At 40.0% G+C, this 20,225-nt stretch overlaps 1 protein-coding gene across 2 annotated transcripts in view; it reads left to right on the top strand.

Annotated features, from left to right (window-relative positions):
- SCP2 (sterol carrier protein 2) overlaps nucleotides 1-12,529 on the top strand; it is a 127,722-nt gene extending 115,193 nt beyond the window's left edge. For both annotated transcript variants that reach the window (XM_016918530.4, XM_513413.8), the window contains 2 exons: nucleotides 8,771-8,850; nucleotides 11,523-12,529. In XM_016918530.4, the coding sequence (XP_016774019.1) occupies nucleotides 8,771-8,824 (54 nt within the window). In that variant the 3' untranslated portion in view covers nucleotides 8,825-8,850; nucleotides 11,523-12,529. The remainder of the gene's footprint in view (nucleotides 1-8,770; nucleotides 8,851-11,522) is intronic.
- Nucleotides 12,530-20,225: the final 7,696 nt, after the last annotated feature.

Below are 20,225 nucleotides of genomic sequence, written 5' to 3'. Positions count from 1 at the left end.
AAATGGGGGTTTGCTTTACTGTTCCCAAAAAGGACTGGCTTTTAATGTTAAAGAACCAGTAAATTCCAGGGAACAGGAACAGGTCAAAGCCACCTCCTCCCAAGGATTTGGAGGCTCCATCACAGAGTTGCCAATCTTAGGCTTTGGAATTAGGCAAACTTGGGTTGGAGTCCCATCCATGCCATTCACATAATGTGACCTTGAACAAGTTATTTAACTTTCTGAGACTCAGTTTTCTCTTCTGTAAATGGGCTTAATAAATGGCCCCTTTTCATAAGGTTGGTATGAAGATTAAGAGGATTCTTTCTTAATTAACCGTAAAGCACACGGTCCAGTGCATGGCTGGTAGCCTTGGAAGATCTGTCCATACTCACAATCACCAGTTATTCTTATCCAAATCTTTTTTGACCCCATTCTAGTCAGCTTTTGTCCTCATCACTATCCCCAGACTGTTCCTGTCAAGATCACCAGTGACTACCACATTGCTAAATTCAGTGGTAAATTCCCAGCCCTCATGATATTACACTTACACGTTTTCCTTACCTACTGACTGTTCCTCCTTGGCCTCTCTTGATGGTTTCTTTTTGTCTTCAAATTTCTAAGCATTGGAGTGTTCCAAGGCTCAGTTCTATTTGCCTTAATTCCTTGGGGATCTTAACTAGTCCCATGCTTTGAAACAGTTTCTACACTGATGACTTTGTCTTTAGTGTGGACCCAGCCACTGAACTACAAGGTATACATCCAGCTGCTTAACTGACAAGTTTACTTGGACACCTAATAGGTATCGCAAAGCTAACGTGTGAAACTGAACTACTGATATTTCTTCTCCCCTCTAAGTATGTACTCCTCCTGCTGTTGCAATTGGTAAATTGCTCCTGTGTCCTACTGGTTCCTTGGTCTAAAAGCCTTGAAGTCATCTTTGGCCACTTTTTTTCTCTTATACTCCACAGTTTAACCCATCAACACATCTTGTCCTCCTCTGTAACCACCACCACCCTGGTCTAAGCCAGCATCATTGTTTTATCTGGTCTCCCCGATTCTGTTCTTGCCCACTACTCTGCACACCTGCCAGAGTGATCATTGAAAAACTTGTCGAATTGTTACCTTCATCTGCTCAAAAGCATCCAATAGCTTTGTCTCACTGCAGGTAAAAGCAAAGTTCTTAAAATTGCACTGTATGATCTGGCCCCAGTTTTCACTGTCTTACTATGTATGTCCTTGCTCACTTGGCTCCAGTAACACTGACTTTTTTGCTGTTGCATGAATGTGGGATTCTCTTGGTTGGGGGCTTTCTGCTCTCTGTTCCCTGTCCGGAATTACCTTCTCCCAGATATCCTTGTGGCCTGTTCCCTCCTTTCCTTTGGATCTTTGCTCAAATTTCACCTTCTCAGTGAGCTACTCCCTAACCACCCTTTTTAAAATCTTAACCCCATGGTGAAACCCCATCTCTACTAAAAATACAAAAAAATTAGCCAGGCGCAGTGGTGGGCACCTGTAGCCCCAGCTACTCAGGAGGCTGAGGCAGGAGAATGGTGTGAACCCAGGAGGCGGAGCTTGCAGTGAGCCAAGATCACGCCACTGCACTCCAGCCTGGGCGACAGAGCGAGACTCCGTCTAAAAAAAAAAAAAAAATCTTACCCCCATTACTATTCCCTATTGCCTTTTTCTGCCTTATTTTTCTCCATAGCACTTATTACCATCTCATATACCATGTAGTATTTTACTTATTTTCTTATTGTCCATCTCTCTCACTTGAATTGTAAGTTCCTTGAAGACAGAGCTTTTTGTCTGAGGTACACTGCTGCATTCCCAGTGCTTAGAATGTACCCGACACATGGAAGGCCTTCAAAAATGAATAATTTAAAAATGGACAACAGAATGAATGGCATCGAGTAAGCATTCAGTAAGTGGTAGCTGTACTGTACTGTTATGCTTCTCTTGTTGGAGAGAGCCTAGGGTAATTTAGAAACACTGTGGATTGGGACCAGCTCTTTGGAGGGCTTAAAATGCCATGATAGGGGCTGGGCACGGTGGCTCACGCCTGTAATCCCAGCACTTTGGGAGGCCGAGGTGGGCGGATCACGAGATCAGGAGTTCGAGACCAGCATGGCCAACATGGTGAAACCCTGTCTCTACTAAAAATACAAAAAATTAGCTGGGTGTGTGGTGCGTGCCAGTAATCCCAGCTACTTGGGAGGCTGAGGCAGGAAAATTGCTTGAACCCAGGAGGCGGAGGTTGCAGTGAGCCGAGATGGCACCATTGCACTCCAGCCTGGGCGACAGAGCAAGACTCTGTCTTGAGAAAAAAAAAAAAAATGTCATGATAGGAACTTTGAAAGTCGTTTTGTATAAAACCAGTATACCAAAGCTTTTTAATATACATTAGAGCTTCCTAAGTAGAAAAGTGAAGTCAGAGCTGTGTTTTAGAGGATGAAGCTGGTACATTAGACCTGATGAATTGAAAGGGGTGAGAGATCAGAAACAGAGAGAGCCATCAGGAGGATAGATGTTGCCACTGTCTAAGTGAGCGGAGAGGATGACCGGCCTTAGTGTAGGCAGTGGGAAAAGTAAGTGTTCTGAGAGTAGATGCCAGAGATACTGGAGGTGAAGGTAATGGGACCTGGGAATTGTATAGAAGAAGTGTGTCTATCAAAGATGGTGAAATTTCGTTACTGGCACATTTTTGAGGGAGGTCCTGTAGGAAAGGATGACATCGGGAGCACAGGTGGAAGCAAGGTTACCTCTAGTAAGAAGGGGTGGATGGAAACTTCTTTCTCTGCAAGGGTAGTGAAATATTCCGGGGCATTTTGAGAGGAGAGGAGGTTGGCAAGCTCCTGGAATAGAGTGTAGACCTTGGAGTCTGGAGAAAAAGTGAAGAGCACTGTTAACGTGCATGGTTGAATAAGGGATTGATGAGAGATGAATGAAAGAAAAATTGAGCAGTAGTTAGGGCATCTGTCTAGTGTGGGCAGCATGGCTTTGTTGTGGAAGGTTCCTGAATTATACAGAGTCCCTTTTTTTCCTTCCAAAATGAATGGGAAAAAAATGGCCATAACTTTGCATTCTATGAGCTGCCACTCTAAGGTGGTGTACAAAGAAAAGCTAAAGGCTTTATCTGGATTCCAGCTTTTAGAAATAGAACTTCAGGAATTATAGTAGTGATCTTTTTTTTTTAATGACTGAAGGTTAATGGTTACTTTTATATTTAGATATGCCCATACTGATATTAAGGTTGTTTTTTTTAAAATTTCTCCTTTTCCTCCTATTTTGTTGTTGTTGGTTGATAGGGTTGGTTTGTCATCAAAGATCAAATGCTGATGGAAAGCTGTTGAATGATTTTGGAAAAGCTGTGTTCCCTCCAGATACGTTCTTGCCATGTTCTTCCCACATTAGGTGCTGTACCCCAGACCCCAAGGGATCTTACCCTGGGGAAGGATAGTTTCTGCTGAAACTGACACTTATTGGCAGCCAAGAGTGGTGTTGAAATACAGACTTACCAAGAAAAGCCATCACTGGAAATTGCCAGCTCCTTTTACATCAACCAACAAATGGCTATTTGTTAGAGATTAGCTACATTAAAGCATTAATAACCTGTCCTAGTTTGAACCAGCATCTTAAGGAGAATTGCTAGTTCATTTGGCATGTACATAATGTTAGGGGGTTTGTTTATTGTTAACAAAGTAAGATTTACTTAAATGTATTTTGTAAGAGCTTGGTAATGATTACTGAGATGATTATATTATGGATTTTTAGATTTTGTGCATTTTCCATCATCTCTTTTTGCTTCCTGTGTGCCTTTTAGTATCTTCTCCATGAGTTCTGCCTTTCCCTCATCTCCTTTGAAACGACTCATATAGCATATCTCCAGGAGGCCATCTTTGATTAATCTAACATAACATATTATTCCTTCATTCCTTTATTCTGACCCTTCAGCACCTTGAGTTCTCAACTCTGTCCCTTTATGGGCAGCATGATACAGAAAGCTTCAGGGTCTCCTATCCCCAAGGTAAACTAGAAAGAGCATAGCCTTTTAGAAACAGCCAAACCTGGGTTCAGATCTAGGCTCTGTCACTCAGAGGGTATATACCTTCCCTGAGTCCAGTGGTCTTATCTAAATATGATGAGAATAATTTCTATCCATAGAACTGTTGTGGGGATTAAATGAGATAAGGAAGATAGAGCACCTAGTGTAGTAAGTGCTCAGTAAATCATTGTTTCCTCCCCAGACCATATGTTAAACATTAATTTTGCTTAGATACATAGGTTTGTCTCAGCCCCTCAAAAGGGCTTTGAAAACTTGGAAACCATCTGGGATTCATCAAATGCTATGAATCAGTGAAGGTGCAGTTAAAACTGAGCTGTTGAATGTTTACATACTTCCTAAAACAAAAGGAAGCTGTAGAGCATAGGAATTGGGAGTATGAGCTTTGGCAACAGGAATCTGCATTCAGATGTAGCTCAGCTACTTACTAGCTATGTGGTCTTGGGCAAGTTATTTGGTCCCTCTGACCCTTATAGGATTGTTATAAAGATCAGATGAGACCAGATATGTTGAAGTGTTCAGCATAGTGAGAGCTCAATAAATGCTGATATTATAGCAGCAGCAGTAGCAGATTTTACTTCCTGAAGCCCCCTTTCAATGACCGAGAGTCCTTTCTTGGACTGTTAGGACCAGGTCCAACTATCTCAGTTTGTTTTTTACCTCGTGCTCTTTGATGTTATATATCTGCAATAGAACTGGATTTTCTAGGCTGTAAATTTGTTTATTTTTTAAGGATTTAGACCTTTTTTCCAGTATTAAGAGAAAATTTTCTTAGCAGCTAAGTTAGGATGACCATTGAATCTCAGTCTTTTTAGGGGCAATCCCTGAGTTGTAAGACACATAATAAAACCTTTTTTTCTATCTTGTTTCAGTTATTTAATACTATAGGCATACTATGCTTTAACAGTTTATTCCATCTCTTTTTTTTTTTGAGATGGAGTCTCACTCTTGTCACCCAGGTTGGAGTGCAATGGCATGAACTTGGCTCACTGCAACCTCTGCTCCTGGGTTCAAGCGATTCTCCTGCCTCAGCCTCCCAAGTAGCTGGAATTACAGGCACCTGCCACCATGCTCGGCTAATTTTTGTATTTTTAGTAGAGATGGGGTTTCACCATGTTGGCCAGGCTAGTCTTGAACTCCTGACCTCAGGTGATCCGCTCACCTCAGCCTCCCAAAGTGTTGGGATTACAGGTGTGAGCCAGCGCACCCGGCTTCTATTCCGTCTCTTTTATTAAGGCACAGATTATCTGATTAGCTATTATGACATAATTTGATCATCTTTTGAAATTCACATAATCTATTAATTTATTCAACAAGTATTTATTGATTTCCTATGTGTCAAGTACTCTTCAAGGACCTGTACATATAGCAGTGATCAACACTGACAAGGGCTCTGCCCCCTTGAAGTTTTCATTCTATTGGACAAATACAGACAGAAAACACATACACATATAAGTAGTTTCAGATCAGTGCACTGTGAATAAAATGTGACTTCATTTTAGGGAGAGGCCAGCTTTAATTTGAGCTAATTTTTAATGAGAGGAGGAGCCAACTGTTAGAATCCTATTGTTATATTAATTGATTGCCTAAAACGTTGACTGCTGAAAATGTTGATTTCTTGGTGAATTTTTCCTTTTGCACTTGAAACCTCTCATTTGGACAAGGTAGACATGGCTGATTTAGCAATGAGATATTAGTCTTTGTTGTCCAGTCTTTTTTCCACTATTTTACTTTGATAATAAAATTAATATTTTAAAAGCTTTGTATTATTAAAATTGCATACACTTGATTTTAAAAAATTAGAAAAGATAGACAAACGAAACGAAGAACTACCCTACCAAAATTCCACTGTCCAGGTTAGGAGTTGGCAAATTATGGCCTGCAGACCAAATCTAGCCCATCACCTGTTTTTTTGTTTTGCGTTTTGTAAAATTTTTGTTGAAGTCTAGCCTGTAGTGAAGGGCGTAATTCCAGAGTGTACCACGTGATGAATGTTTACAAATGAATACACCTCCAAGGTCAAGACACAGAATGTTGCCAGTACTCCAGAAGGCTCCCTCCTACCCCCCTGCTATCACTATTCACTCCCAAAAGGAACCATTATTTCAAATCCTATCACCATAGCTTGATTTTATTTATTTTAGAAATTCATACAAATAGAACCATAGAACAGTAACATTTACTCTTTTTTAGGTCTGGCTTTTTTTTGTTCAACAGCATAAGATTCATTCATATGGTTGCGTGTGGCAATAGTTTGTGTTTACTAGGCGAATACCCCAGAATTTATTCCTTGTACATTTGATGTATCTTTGCATTGTTTCAATTTGGGGGCCTGATGAATAAAGTTGTGATGAATATTCTTATAGATGTCTTTTAGTGGACATTTCCATTGTACTTACTTCTACTGGACATGTACCCAGGGCTAGGTGATAAAGTGCAGTATAGCCAAACAGGTTTTTGGTATGGATGTACTATTTTACATTTCCTTCCATATTATATGAGAGTTTTAGTTCCTCCGCATTTTTGACAGTACTTGGTACTTGCCAGGTTTTTTAAAAAATCAGGTTAATTGATGTACAATTAACAATAAACAATAAAATCAACCCTTTTTAGATGTATAATTCTGTGAATTTAGACAAATGCATACAGTTGTGTAACTATCACCAGAAATCAAGATATAGACAGACTGTTTCCATTACCCCAGAAAGTGTCCTCATGTCCCTCTATAGTCAGCCCCCTCAGGCCCTTTTAGCCACTAGTTTGATTTCTCTCCCTGTAGTTTTGCTTTCCTTAGGAAGTCATACACATGAAATGATACAGTATGTAGTTTTTTGAGCCTCCTTCTTTCACTGAAATTTATTCATGCTGTTGCATGGATCATCAAGTATTTTATTCTTTTTTGCTGCTGAATGGTTACCCCTTCACCAGTTGATGCACATTTGGGTTTTTTCCAGCTTTTGGCAATTATGAATCTTAAAGCCACTATAAGCATTCACATACAGGTTTTTGTGTGGACGTAAGTTTTCATTTTTCTTCGGTAAATACCTAGGATTAGGATTGCTAGTTCATATAGTATGTGTATGTTTAGCTTTATGTGAAACTTCCAGACTGTTTTCTGAAAGTGGCTGTATCATTTTACAGTCTTTCTGGTATTATGTTGACCTTTCATTTGTTTCCCATCCTCACTAACTCTGGGTATTGTCTTTTTTTTTTTTTTTTAATTTCAGCCATTTGTTCTAGTAGGTATGTGGCACTCATCATGATTTTAATGTGAATTTTCTGATGATTAATGAAGTGAAGCACTGTTTCATGTGTTTCTTGGCCATTTGGAGATCTTCTTTTATATAATGCCTACATGTGTCATTTGCTCATTTTTATATTGGATCGTCTAACCTTTTCTAGTTGAGCAGTAGGAGTTCTTTTTTTTATCTTTTCCTATAATCCACTGTACCTTAGAAAGGAGTTCTTCATATAGGCTGTATACGAGTTGTTTGTCAGAGATATATGAGTTGCAAATATCTTCTCCTCCCTCTGTCTGCCACCTGTTTAAAATAATTTTATTGGAACATAGCCAACATTTGTTTATATATTATCTATGACTGCTTTTGCACTACAGGGGCAGAATTGGGTAGTTGTGATAGAGACCTACTGACCTGCAAAGCCTGAAATATTTAGTGTCTGATCCGTTACAGAAAGTTTGTTAACCCTTGATCTAGATAACCGTATTCATTTTCTATTACTGCATAACAAATTGCCACAAATTTAGTAGCTTAAAACAATGCCCACATTTATTAGCCCACAGTTTCCATGGATAAGTAGGCTGAGGACAGCTTAGCTGGGTCCTCTGCATAGAGTCACACAAGGCTACAGTCAAGCTTTTGGCCAGGGCTGGGCTCTCATCTGGAGGCTTCAATGGGGAAGGATCCATGTCCAAGTTCATTCAGGTTGCTGGCAGAATTCATTTCCCCGTGGCCTTGGGAATGATAGCTTCCCTCTTTTACTGGCTATAGGCCAGAGCTGGCCCTCAGCTCCTAACGGCCAGTTCCCTGCCACGTGGCCCTCTCCATAGGAAGTCCACAACATAGCAGTGAGCTCATTCAGAGCCAGCAGGAGAGCAAGAATGAGTCTGCTAGCAAGGTGGAATCATTTAATGTAACAAAATGACAAGAGTGACATCTCATTAGCTTTGCCATATTCTGTTAGCTAGAAGCAAGTCACAGGATCTACTCACACTGGAAGGAAGGGGATGTACACCAGGAGGGTCACCTTAGAGTCTGTCACAGTTACTATTAGTAATATATTGGTGTCTTAAGTTTACAGATGTTTTTCTATGTTTATATAGTTGAATTCTGTTTTAAGCAAAAATGGCATCATACAGTTTCTTTTGTAACTGGCTTATATAATAATATCATGAATAATGTAACATGAACATTTTTTCATGTCAGTAAATCCAGATCCATATCATTTCTTATTGTGGCTTGTATCATACCTCACTATTTGAATATACCATAATTTATTTAATCAATTCCGTCTTGTTAAATATCAGGATTGCTTGTGGTTTATGTCACATTTTACCAGGCTGCCATAGAAGTATATGTGAGTGCCCATTTCCCCACACTGCCTCAGTGCTGGTTATAATTCTGTTGCAGTCAGTGGCTCTTGACAAAAATGTATATGTGAAACTGAACACCTCCTTTTCTCCTTCCTTCTCCTGTGTATCTGTTTTAGATAAGAAGGCTGACTGCACAATCACAATGGCTGACTCAGACTTCCTGGCTTTAATGACTGGTAAAATGAATCCTCAGTCGGTGAGTATGATGGAGCTTATATCCTGCTAGTAGGTAGGTCTTTCAGCCCTTTCTACTCCATCTCCTGACTCAGACTCTAAAGTGCAAAGTGGTCAGACTCACAAAACTCAGTGTTCCCCAAACAGTTGACAGACGTCTGTGGAGCAAGCTGTGTGCCAGACACTGTCTTGTGTGCTGGAAGTGCCCAGAAGAGTAAGAAAGTTCCCACGCTCAGGGCATCCACAGATCTGTAAAAGAGTCAGTGCAGCCAGAGATCCAAGGTGCCACACCTGGCTTGTGGTCAGGGGAGGATGAAGGCAGGAGCAGCCATATCTCTCTGGGCCATCAGGGAGAGCACCACAGAGGAAGCAGCTCTTGAGCTTAGTACCCAGGCGGAAAGTAGGAGTGTTCCAGGAGGAGGGAGGGGTGGCATGAACAAAGGCCTGACCTTTTACATTCCATTTATTTGCCCATGCTCTTCTTTTTGCCTGACCTGTCCTTACCTGACAAATGACTTGTCTTTCAAAATTAGCTCAGATATTATCTCCAAGGACCTCTTTCCAAGTTGCTGGGGAGCTGTAACCAGTCCCTCTCCTGAGCCACGTACTGGACTGCCAGCTTAGTGCCTGTTGTGTTATGTTAGTCATAATATGCCTCTCTCTCTTCCCTGTTAGGCTGTGAGTGTCTCAAAGCATCAAAGCACATCTTATTTGTCTTTATGTTTCCAGAATTTAGCACAGTATCTGATGTTTTTAGGTATTCTGTAAACAACTGTTGGACTAAATTGCATTTGTCTAAAGTGTGTTTATGCCTTGTATAGATTTTCCTAGTCCCCAAATTGTCAAGGGTCCTCTTAGGCTCTTCAGCTGCAGTGTTGAATGGACTTGATATAGTGAGCTTTCTGTCAACTTGATATATACTGAGCTTTCCATTAATAAAAAAGAAACTAAGATGTTTCTTTCCAATGTAACTTAATTTTTTCTGTTGTCTCAGTCTGGTTTGTTTTAGGTTTTATTCCTGTGGTTCTCTGGTAATTTCCAAGATTGGATAGAACAACTAAATCTCATTCCCACTTGCTTTTTTAAAATGCTTTTTCTACGTAACCAAGCACATTTTAGTTGACGCCATGACAAGTGAGAGATTTGCATCTGTGATGTTTCAGCTGAATACACACCATTGGCACTGACATTTCCACTGAGCCTGCTCCAGAAATCTGGACAGAACAGAGGCCACCAGTATAGGAGCTGGCTGTCATCCTCCTTCCCACCCACTGCACATGCCATGCACAGCTTTGGCAGGCTGTTCAGACTTCACACATCAGCTGCCTTCATTCTCTCAATTTATCTTTGTACTGCCCATTTTGGGGGCAAGGTGTCAGCTTATTTTCCTTCAGCACCTGTTAACACCCAAAGGAATTAAAGATAAAAATAGCAGACCTTTCTATTAATGTGCTAATGGACTTCCCTTATGCTCAGAGGATTTCCAGAGGATTTGACTGGAAATCGTTAAATGCAGTGGAAATTCTAATTTCAGTGTTTGGCTCCAGCAGCAAGCGTACATGAAGAACACCTAGGGGCCAGATTAAAATCATCTTTATGTATGGACTCTCTGAAGGGTGAAGATTCATGTTTTCTCTATTGTTAGTAAATAAAAAGTGATTTTCTTTGTTAACTTACAAAGGAGAAAGGTGGCGAGTTTCTCCTGTACTACTGGTCCATATTTTTAAATGATGTTTGTTCAATATATTGTGTTCTGAGACACCTGACCTTTAAGGCATCAGACAGAAGGCTTTGTGCCATATAGAAAGGAAATATTTAGTTTGTCCAGACAGAGGAAGGGGAAAAAAAGGAATTAGTCACCCTTACCAGGAGGTACAGAAAAAACCAGAGCTCCTTACATTCCCATGGATGATGTAGAAGAGCTCCTAGCTTCTTAATGTACTGTTAAAAACCTAGGACTACCAGAAGCTTTTTTAAAAAATCTAGCCCTTCCTTATTTTAAGCATTCGGTTAAAATACTGAGATCATGGCAGGGAAATTATGCTACGTTCCCAATTTTGCTGTTTCTCTTAAGTTTTCCTGGGATTTTGTTACATGGTAAATTTAGCAAACATCATGTGATCTAATCCCAGGCAGTTGTTAAATGGAACAAATTGTGGCTCTGCACTTCAGATTGGTTTGATTTTTCTTGTTGAGCCAAAGAGTAACACAAGCACCTCATTCTCAGCAGGCTCTGTGCCCTCTGTAGGGATAAGTCCTTTATCATTGGTGGCATTTCATTCACATGCATGTTGGATTGAATCCCAAGAGTTTCTGTGTTTTTTGTGTATGCTTTTTCTCTCAGCAGCCTGCTAAAAATTTCAGTTCATATTTCCCACCTACATGGAATGTTTTAAAACAGAATCAGTGTAGTATGAACCCACTTTGAGGAGGACAGGTGAAAACAGGCTCAATTTCTATGAGAAATTTGGGAAAGCTGCTCCTTTCTGCTGATCTGCGAAAAGCGTGGCCTTTACAAATTCTTCCTTTTGAAGAATGTGGTTCCAAATCTATTCCAGAAAGCCAAGTTTCATATTTTAGAGAAAGTCATGTGACCTGGATAAATAAATGATCTCAGGGCTAGATAGTGTAGAAACATCAGCAATCTTAAAACAAAAAAAACACCAAGTAATGAATTTTCTTTCTTCTTCACAGGCCTTCTTTCAAGGCAAATTGAAAATCACTGGCAACATGGGTCTCGCTATGAAGTTACAAAGTCTTCAGCTTCAGCCAGGCAACGCTAAGCTCTGAAGAACTCCCTTTGGCTACTTTTGAAAATCAAGATGAGATATATAGATATATATCCACACATTTTATTGTCAGAATTTAGACTGAAACTACACATTGGCAAATAGTGTGGGATAGATTTGTTTCTTAATGGGTGTGACCAATCCTGTTTTTCCTATGCTCTGGGTGAATAGAGCCTGATGGTATACTACTGCTTTGCGGAATTGCATACAACTGTGCATTACAAAGTTAATATGGTAATTATGGTCTGGGGTAAAATTGAGTTTCAGAATAAAATTAGGAACAGTAAAATCCAAAGAACTATGTAAACAAAAAAGCTTTTGTTTTGCTTACAAAGTATATTTAAGGATTATTCTGCTGAAGATTCAATTTAAGAGTTTTCCTTGGGAGAACTAAGTAAGAAACACAATGCCAACAACAGCTGGCCAGTAATTAGTGTTGTGCACTTCATGTCATGAATCAATTTCTCAATAGTTCTTAAAATTAGATTTTAAAAAATCTAAAAATTTTGCATTTCATGCTATCAGAAACAGTATTTTCTTCCCAAATCAAAATAAAAGAAATATGATCAGAGCTTGAACACAGGCTTATTTTTAAAATAAAAATATTTTTAACATGGGTTTCCTTCTTGAAAAATCAGTGTATTAGTCATAAAACACCATCATTAAGAATAATTGAACAATAAAGTTTGCTTTCAGATTCACAGTTTTCAAATTATAATCTCATTTCAATTTATAACGTTCTCAGTCCTTTGTTATAATTTTCCTTTTTCATGTAAGTTTAATTATCTGCATTTATCTTTTTTCCTAGTTTTTCTAATACTAATGTTATTTCTTAAAATTCAGTGAGATATAGGATAAAATAATGCTTTGAGAAGAATGTTTAATAGAAAATTAAAATAACTTTTTCTGGCCTCTCTTGTTTTTACTGTGTATGTTCTTCTTGCTCAGGGCTCTCTAGATAATGCAGAATAAAGAGAAACATTGGGGGATTTATAAACTGAATGTTATCTGGACATAATCACTAGTTTTTGATTGGGGAGGCAGTGTGGTATAATAGAAAGAGCACTTGACTGGGAGCCAAGAGACTTGCTTCTCTTAGGCAGATAACTGCCTGCCTGGACCTGTTTGCTAAACTATTAGGAGATTTAAGTAGATGATCCCAAAGGTCCCTTCTGCTCAGAATCCTGTGAGTTTCCTCAGAGCACAGTAGAATGGTTTGGGAATTACCCAGGCCCCACCTTTCTGTTGTTTACTCATTACTTCACCCATAGGTGGTCAGAGGTAGACAACCAGCTGGTTTCATTTGTTTAGGTGTTTGGAGCCCTTGCTAATATACTCAGGACTATGGATCAGATCTCCTAAGACCATTTAGCTTTGCATGTTTTGTGACCAGCAGAACAGCATTTGGTGATAGGGCAAGAGGATACATTAAGCCAATAGAAGTTGATCCCAAGTTCCATAAAATGAATTCAGAACACAGACCTACTTCTTAATCATAGTAGCTTCTTACTCTGAGAAGAAAAAGACTTCAAGAAGAGTTTCAACAAAATGTCTGATTTCTCTGTAGTTTGGATTTGCTGCATCATTCTTTCCTCACTTGTCCCAGATAACAAGAGATACCTGAAATAGGCTTTAGGATGAACCTCAAAAACTAAAAGGAAAAACAAAAACTGGTTCTTACGGTAGGATTATATTCATATATGATGTAATTTGTGTGCATGATAGAAAAGTACTTAGTGATAAAATAGTTTGATTTTTTCCCGCCTTCTGGTATTATAGTTTGGAGGAAGGAGATTAAGTTTTAATTTGAGTTAAAACTGCCGTTACTAGTTGTGCTAGTTGAAGAGATCGAGTCTTAGCTGCCTGATTGATAAAGTGGAGATACTAATATCGGCTTCCTAGGATTATGAGAAGCTGGAGAGAGAACATGTAAAGTACCTGTAGCAGTTGCTAGTTTAGGGTAGTCATTCAGTAAATGTGAGTTCCCTTGCTCTTCTCACCATTAGCAGCACCACTTGCTCCTGTGATGTATGATAATGATGTTTGTAGTGTTATGTCCCACTTTTGGAGTCTTTCGTTTGTTCATTTAACGAGTATTTATTGAGTGCCTACCATGTACAGAGCACTATATAGAAGGCGTAATCTCACTGGAGGTACTAGTCAGCTCTTTTTCTCAAGGTGCTTACATTCTAATGGGTGAGACAGTCAGTCAAAGAGACAATTATTATTGACTATGAAGTGCCCAGCAGGAAATGGTTAGGGTGCTCTGATAAGCAGTCATAGCGAGGGACCTTGATAAAGTAGTTAAAAGAGATGTCTTTGAGGAAGTAATTTTTAAGCTGAGATCTGAAGGTTAAGAAGGAGCAAACCATGCAAAGAACATTGCATGAAAGGGTGGAAACAGGCTTGATTTGTTCCAAAAATTGCAAGGGGGCCAGTGTGAGTGGAATAGTGAGCAGGAAGGATAGGCCCGAGATAAGATCGGATAGATACACAGAAGCTAGTTTTATTGGGATTTGTTCATTACGGTAAGGCTTTTTTTGTATTTCATTCTTAGTGAAGTCAGGAGCTGTTGACAATATAGCTTTACAGATGTTTATTTCTTACTTAGGCTACATATTCATCTTGCCATCATATCCTAGGTCTGGAACCCAGACTAACGGAGTAGCCACTACCTGGAACATCATGACCATCATGGCAGATGAAGAGAAAAAGGTGAAGTGCATGTTGGCTCTTAAAGCTTCTGCCTGAAGTGATACATACCACTTTTGCTCCCATCTCCTTGACCAAAGAAGGTCACATGCCCCACCTAACTTCAGAAACCTAACATGTACCAGAAGGAGAAAGCAGAGTGGGAATATTCGTGAAGAGAACTGATGACCACCAGAAGGGCTGCAAATGGGAATTAAATAATTTAAACTACCACTGTAGCTGGTGTGTGGAGAATGTACTGGTGGCAGAGGGCTGGAGAATGGCTGTCTGGGTGCAAGAAAATGGCGTCCTGGACTAGGGTATCAGTAGTAAGAGATAGATGTGGAAAAACAGGCAGAGGTAGAGCTGACAGAACTTGGTAACTGAATGTCAGGGGCGGGGCGGGGTGGGGGAGCAGGTGGCAAGAATGACTTCTAGTGACGGGCCAGCCGAATGGTGGATCGTGACTGGACTGGCAGTGACACAAGCAGGTTTCAGGGGCAGTAGTTAAAATAAGTTCTGCTTTTGAAATTTTAACTTGGAGATGGCTGAGAGGTTTGCAAATAGAGATTAAGGAGAGGGTTGGATTTGATGAGCTTAGAGGTGAGGTCAGCTTGGAGATACACACTTGGAAGTCATGAATATATGGTTTGAATTTAAAGCTACAGGAATGGATATTACCTGGGTTGGGGAAAAGGAAGGTTAGGGTAATCCTTGAGGAACTTCAGCTTTTTGAGGTCTGGTAGAGGAGGACAAGGGGCCAGAGAGGTAGAGGGAGAACTCCAAGAAGAGATGGCCAAAATGGGAATGGTCAACTATGTCACTTGAACTCGATAGAGAGGTCAAGTAGGATGATCTCTGAAAAGTGTCTACTGGGTTAAATTTGGCAACACGAAAGTCACTGGTGACCACTGCAAAATCAGTTTCAAAACAAAACAAAAAAAAAGCAGCGGAGCAGTAGGGATAAAAGCTATATTGGAATTGGTTTCATAAAGTTTTATGAAAAATAGGAACAGAAGAGTTCCATTTGGTAGTGATATGCTCAGTTTCCAAGTGACGAATATAGAGCAAGCACATTAGCTGATACAGGTCTAAGCTAGGTCATCTTGCACATGCTGTTCTCTGTGCCTGCCCTCACTATTCTCCCCCTCCCCACTCTTGCCCCCCACCACACAGTTCACTTGGCAAATTCTCTTCACCCTTCAAGACCTACTTAGGTACCTTCGCTTTCAGGAAGCTGTCCTGGTTTGTTACACAGTAGAGCTAATCATTCCTTCCTGGTCATTTGTTTCTCTCTCCCACCCAGTAGAGAGGTTCTTAAAGGAAAGGACTGCTTCTCATGCATCCATTTTGAGATCTCCAGCATAGTCTTGGCTTATTGTTGTTAAATGAATGAAGGAGATAGGCGAGTAACAATTTTATATTCACAGAGGGAACATTTCTGAGGATGAGAGCCTAGTCACAGAATTGCATTCTCCGTTACAAAGACTTTTTGTAGCCCTGATGATGAAAGAGAACATTAAAAATTTTTCCCTTAGCCTAACTTTTCCTAATTTTTCTTTGAAAATATTTGCAGCTTCCCATAACAATCTTTCAACTTCAGACTGAAACATTTGGAAGTAGTAAGAAAAATCTGTTTATTAATGGTCTTTTTATGTTTTTGAAAACAAAGTGGTGGCTGGGTGTGGTGGCTCATGCCTGTAATCCCAGCACTTTGGGAGCCTGAGGTAGGCTGATCACATGAGGCCAGGAGTTCAAGACCAGCCTGGCCAACATGGTGAAACCCCATCTTTACTAAAAATTTAAAAATTAACCGGGTGTGGTGGCACACGCCTGTAATCCCAGCTACTCGGGAGGCTGAGGCATGAGAATCTCTTGAGTCAGGAGATCACTGCCACTGCACTCCAGCCTGGGCGACAGAGTGAGACCCTGTCTTAAATAAATAAATAAATAAAAAGTTGCCTGGTGGGTTCTTTCTGCATTAAAATCATTAGTCTTGTTGCTGTACTTTTTCAGATGAATTCACACTCTCAGATTTCTACAATTTTTGTTGGATGTGTAGAGGAAAAATAATGGAAAGCATTGCTAGCATGTCAAGTCCATGTAGAGGTGGGGGTATGACAAAGGAGTCACTGAGGAATTTCAGGTCAAAAAGTCCTGTCTCTGCCTCCTGGAAGCTAAGTTAGGGTAAGGCATTTAAGCCTCACCAGCATTTAGTTTTAGTTTCTGCCTCTGCAAAGGAGGGACACTGTTGAATTTTTTTTTTTTTTTTTTTTTTTTTTTTTTTTTTACAGTCAGTCTCATTAGACTGTATACATCTTGAATGCAGTAACTCTGTTACTCATCTCTGTGTCTCTAGTATTAATGCAGCATCCACCAGAGCAGCATCAATAACTGTTTCTTGGACAAATAAGGGTTAGACAATGATCATTAATGCTATTTTTAAATTGTAAAATACTTTGTGAAAGGGTCAATCACATATAAATATAAGTTCCCTCTGTTTTCCCCACATGTCATCTTAGAAAAAAAATGAAATTAAATCCTACAATTAACAGCTTTATCTTCTGAAACTTTAGCAGTCTCAGAAAACAGTACATTTGGCTGGGCACAGTGGCTCACACCTGTAATCCCAGCACTTTGGGAGGCTGAGGCGGGCAGATCACCTGAGGTCAGGAGATCGAGTGCATCCTGGCTAACATCGTGAAACCCCGTCTCTACTAAAAATACAAAAAATTCGCCAGGTGTGGTGGCACATGCCTGTAGTCCCAGCTACTTGGGAGGCTGAGGCAGGAGAATCACTTGTACCTGGAAGGCGGAGGTTGCAGTGAGCCGAGATCGTGCCACTGCACTCCAACTTGGGCAACAGAGCAAGATGCTGTCTGAAAAGAAAGAAAGAAAGAAAATGGTACATTTAGAACAGCCTGGTATAATGGGAAAACTTTGGGGCCCATCAGATGTGAGTTTTGTTTCTACCTTTGGCACTTACACAACTTTGGGACCACCTTGAGCTAATAACAAGGAAAGACTCTGAGACTTTCTCCCTCTGTGAAAAGGGACTCATAATGTCTGCCTTCCTGGTTGTTAGGAAGATGAGCAATTGCAGTTGTAATATGTCAAGCACATAGTAGGTACTGAGTAGATGCTGCAAAATGTTATTTAAGGAATTTTATTAACATGAAATTTATTCATTGGAACATTTTGTGATAATCTTTTTTTTTTTTTTTTTTGAGACAGAGTCTTGCTCTGTCACCCAGGCTGGAGTGCAGTGGTGCGATCACTGCTCACTGCAACCTCCGCCTCCCTGGTTCAAGCAATTCCCCTGCCTCAGCCTCCCAAGTAGCTGGGACTACAGGCGTGCACCACCACACTCAGCTAATTTTTTGTATTTTTTTAGTAGTGATGGGGTTTCACCATGTTGGCCAGGATGTTCTCGATTTCCTGACCTTGTGATCCTCCCACCTTCTGCCTCCCCAAAGTGCTGGGATTACAGGCGTGAGCCACCGTGCCTGGCCCATGATAATCGTTTGAGTTCACATAATCAGCTGGCTTCAGAATGAGGACAATTTGCTTTTATTAACTGTTTACATCCTTATGTTTTCCTCAAGAACCATTAAAATTTAATGGTCTCTATACTTAAGTGAATGGATATAGAATTATTTAGTTTGACTTTCAGAAGTTTTGCATTTTAGCCGAAGATTAAATTCTAGCTGCCCATGCCATGATTACTTTTTGAACAGAAAGAAGTCACTTGATGTTATTGACTAGGAAAAAAAATGGTAATCAGCTAGATGGTACCTCTGGGCAAATTACTCTGTGGGAGTAAGCTTGTTTAGAAACCACACCGATATGAATTAGGAATGTTGAGTATGGTACTAAACAGCTAATGAGGGGCTTGAAAGATTTATGAGCTATTAGGAACCACAGCCATATCTGGCCAAATTTTAGAGTTTTTCTCAATAGAGAGTTACAAAATCTTCTGGAACAGTCTCGTATTATATCTATCTGGAGACTGCTGCGAACAAACAGCTCTTTAGTTCTTGGTAAGAACAAAGAATATTGGGCCAGATTTCTGGCCCCTAAGAAATGTGGAGTCTGATTCCATTTGGCTGGAAGTTTAGTTTGGTATGGAATTTTAGCCAGACTTCTAGGGGAAATAATTTTTTAAAAATGTAACCAAAGCTTATTGCAAAAAGTCATGTGCATTTGGTCTATCTATCCTATTAATGGTCATTTAAACACTTTGTAAATATTCACAGTACTGTTTCCAGCAGCATGTAGTAAGTGCTTGACCTTTTTGTTTCTGAATTTATGGCCATAAACTTTTATGTAGAACTGGGGGAAATTGATTGTAGTCTGCTGTTTATTTAAATTGCAGGTAGTTGTCTAACCAACTACCAAACAGTGATTTTTTTTCTCTCTCTGGAAGTTGTTGTGTGATTCACCTTTTAGAATATGGCACCTTCTGTTGTGTACAGAGCACTCTGTTCAAGATTAGACACTTTATTGGAACAGAAATAGAAAATAATTTGACACGAAGACACAGTAGTATAGGAACAATTGACTAGGCAGGCTGAAAGAAGACTTAAGCTTAGCAAAATGATACCCAAACGCAGGGTGTGATATCGGTTCACGAATATTCGAAAGATGGAAAGACCAAAGAGGGAGAGGAATTATTTTGCTTAGTTATTAGAAGTAAGGGGAAGAAATATAGAAAGAGAAATTTCAGACTGAATACCATTGAATTTCCAGACAATAAAAATCGGTCATGAGTGGACTAGAAGCTCCAACCACAGAGATGCTTCTAGACCCACATGGCAAAAACAGGGCATTTCATTGTGGGAGATGTACCTTAATAGTGGCTGAAAGATCATCTGAACAGGAGAAAGTGGTATTTCATTGACAGCCGCTCTTGAGGATTTCTCCTTTGCAGTTGATCAAAATCTTTTTTTTCTTCTATATGCTAGAAAGAAGACTTGAGATCTTTTTGCTTACTTGTTTATACCCTGACTGGTTCATAACTTAATTTGGAAGAAACATGACATACCTTTGGAAGAAACAGTCTTCAAAAGAAATGAGAATTCAAAAGCTTCAAGTTTTTGTAGTATGAAAGTTGTCTGAATTTGTTTTTTGTCTTTTTTTCATCCATTTTTATTTAGCTTAAGGTAACAGCTAGTTGGCTGGCTACAGTGTGGGAGACAACTCTCACTGGAGTTGGAACCTGAAGACTGAGTTTGAATTCTGACTCAAGCACTCATTAGCTGGGTCACCTGAGCAAGTTGCATATCCTCCCTGAGCATCCCTTTTCCAAAATAATGGGGCAATAACACCATCATGTTTGCTGTGAAGATCAAGTGAAACAGTGTGTGGGAAAGTGTGTACCAGTTTTAGTTATTCATGTTTGTTTTATTTTCTATTGTTGATGAAACAAATGATCACAAAGTAGTGATCATAAATTTATTATCTAACAGTTCTGTAGCCTAGAAGTCTGGTTGAGTTTGACTGATTTCTTTGCTCTGGGTCTCACAAGGCTGAAGTCAAAGTATTGCTGCCCTGGGCTCCTATCTGGAGGCTCCAGGGGAGAAGGTGGCTCTGCTCCCACATTCATTCAGATGCTGGCAGAATTCTGTTTCATGCCGCTGTAGGACTGAAGTCCCTGTACCATTCCTGGCAGCCTACGGGTGTTTCACTTTCTAGAGGCTGCCTTATTCCCTAGCTTATGACCCTCTTCATCTTTAAAGCTAGTCAAGTCCTTCTGATGTTTCAAATCTCTCTGACCTCCTCTTCTGCTTCATCTTCTCTCTCTCCAGCTAGAGAAAGTTCTCTGTTTTTTAGGGCTCATGTGATTAGGCCCACCAGGGTAATCCAGAATATACTCCCTATTTTGAAGTCCGTAACCTTAGTTACATCTGCAAAGTCA

The sequence above is a fragment of the Pan troglodytes genome, chromosome 1 (genome assembly GCF_028858775.2).
Source record: "Pan troglodytes isolate AG18354 chromosome 1, NHGRI_mPanTro3-v2.0_pri, whole genome shotgun sequence".
NCBI classification, from domain to species: domain Eukaryota; kingdom Metazoa; phylum Chordata; class Mammalia; order Primates; family Hominidae; genus Pan; species Pan troglodytes.
This window is presented reverse-complemented; position numbering and strand designations above follow the sequence as displayed.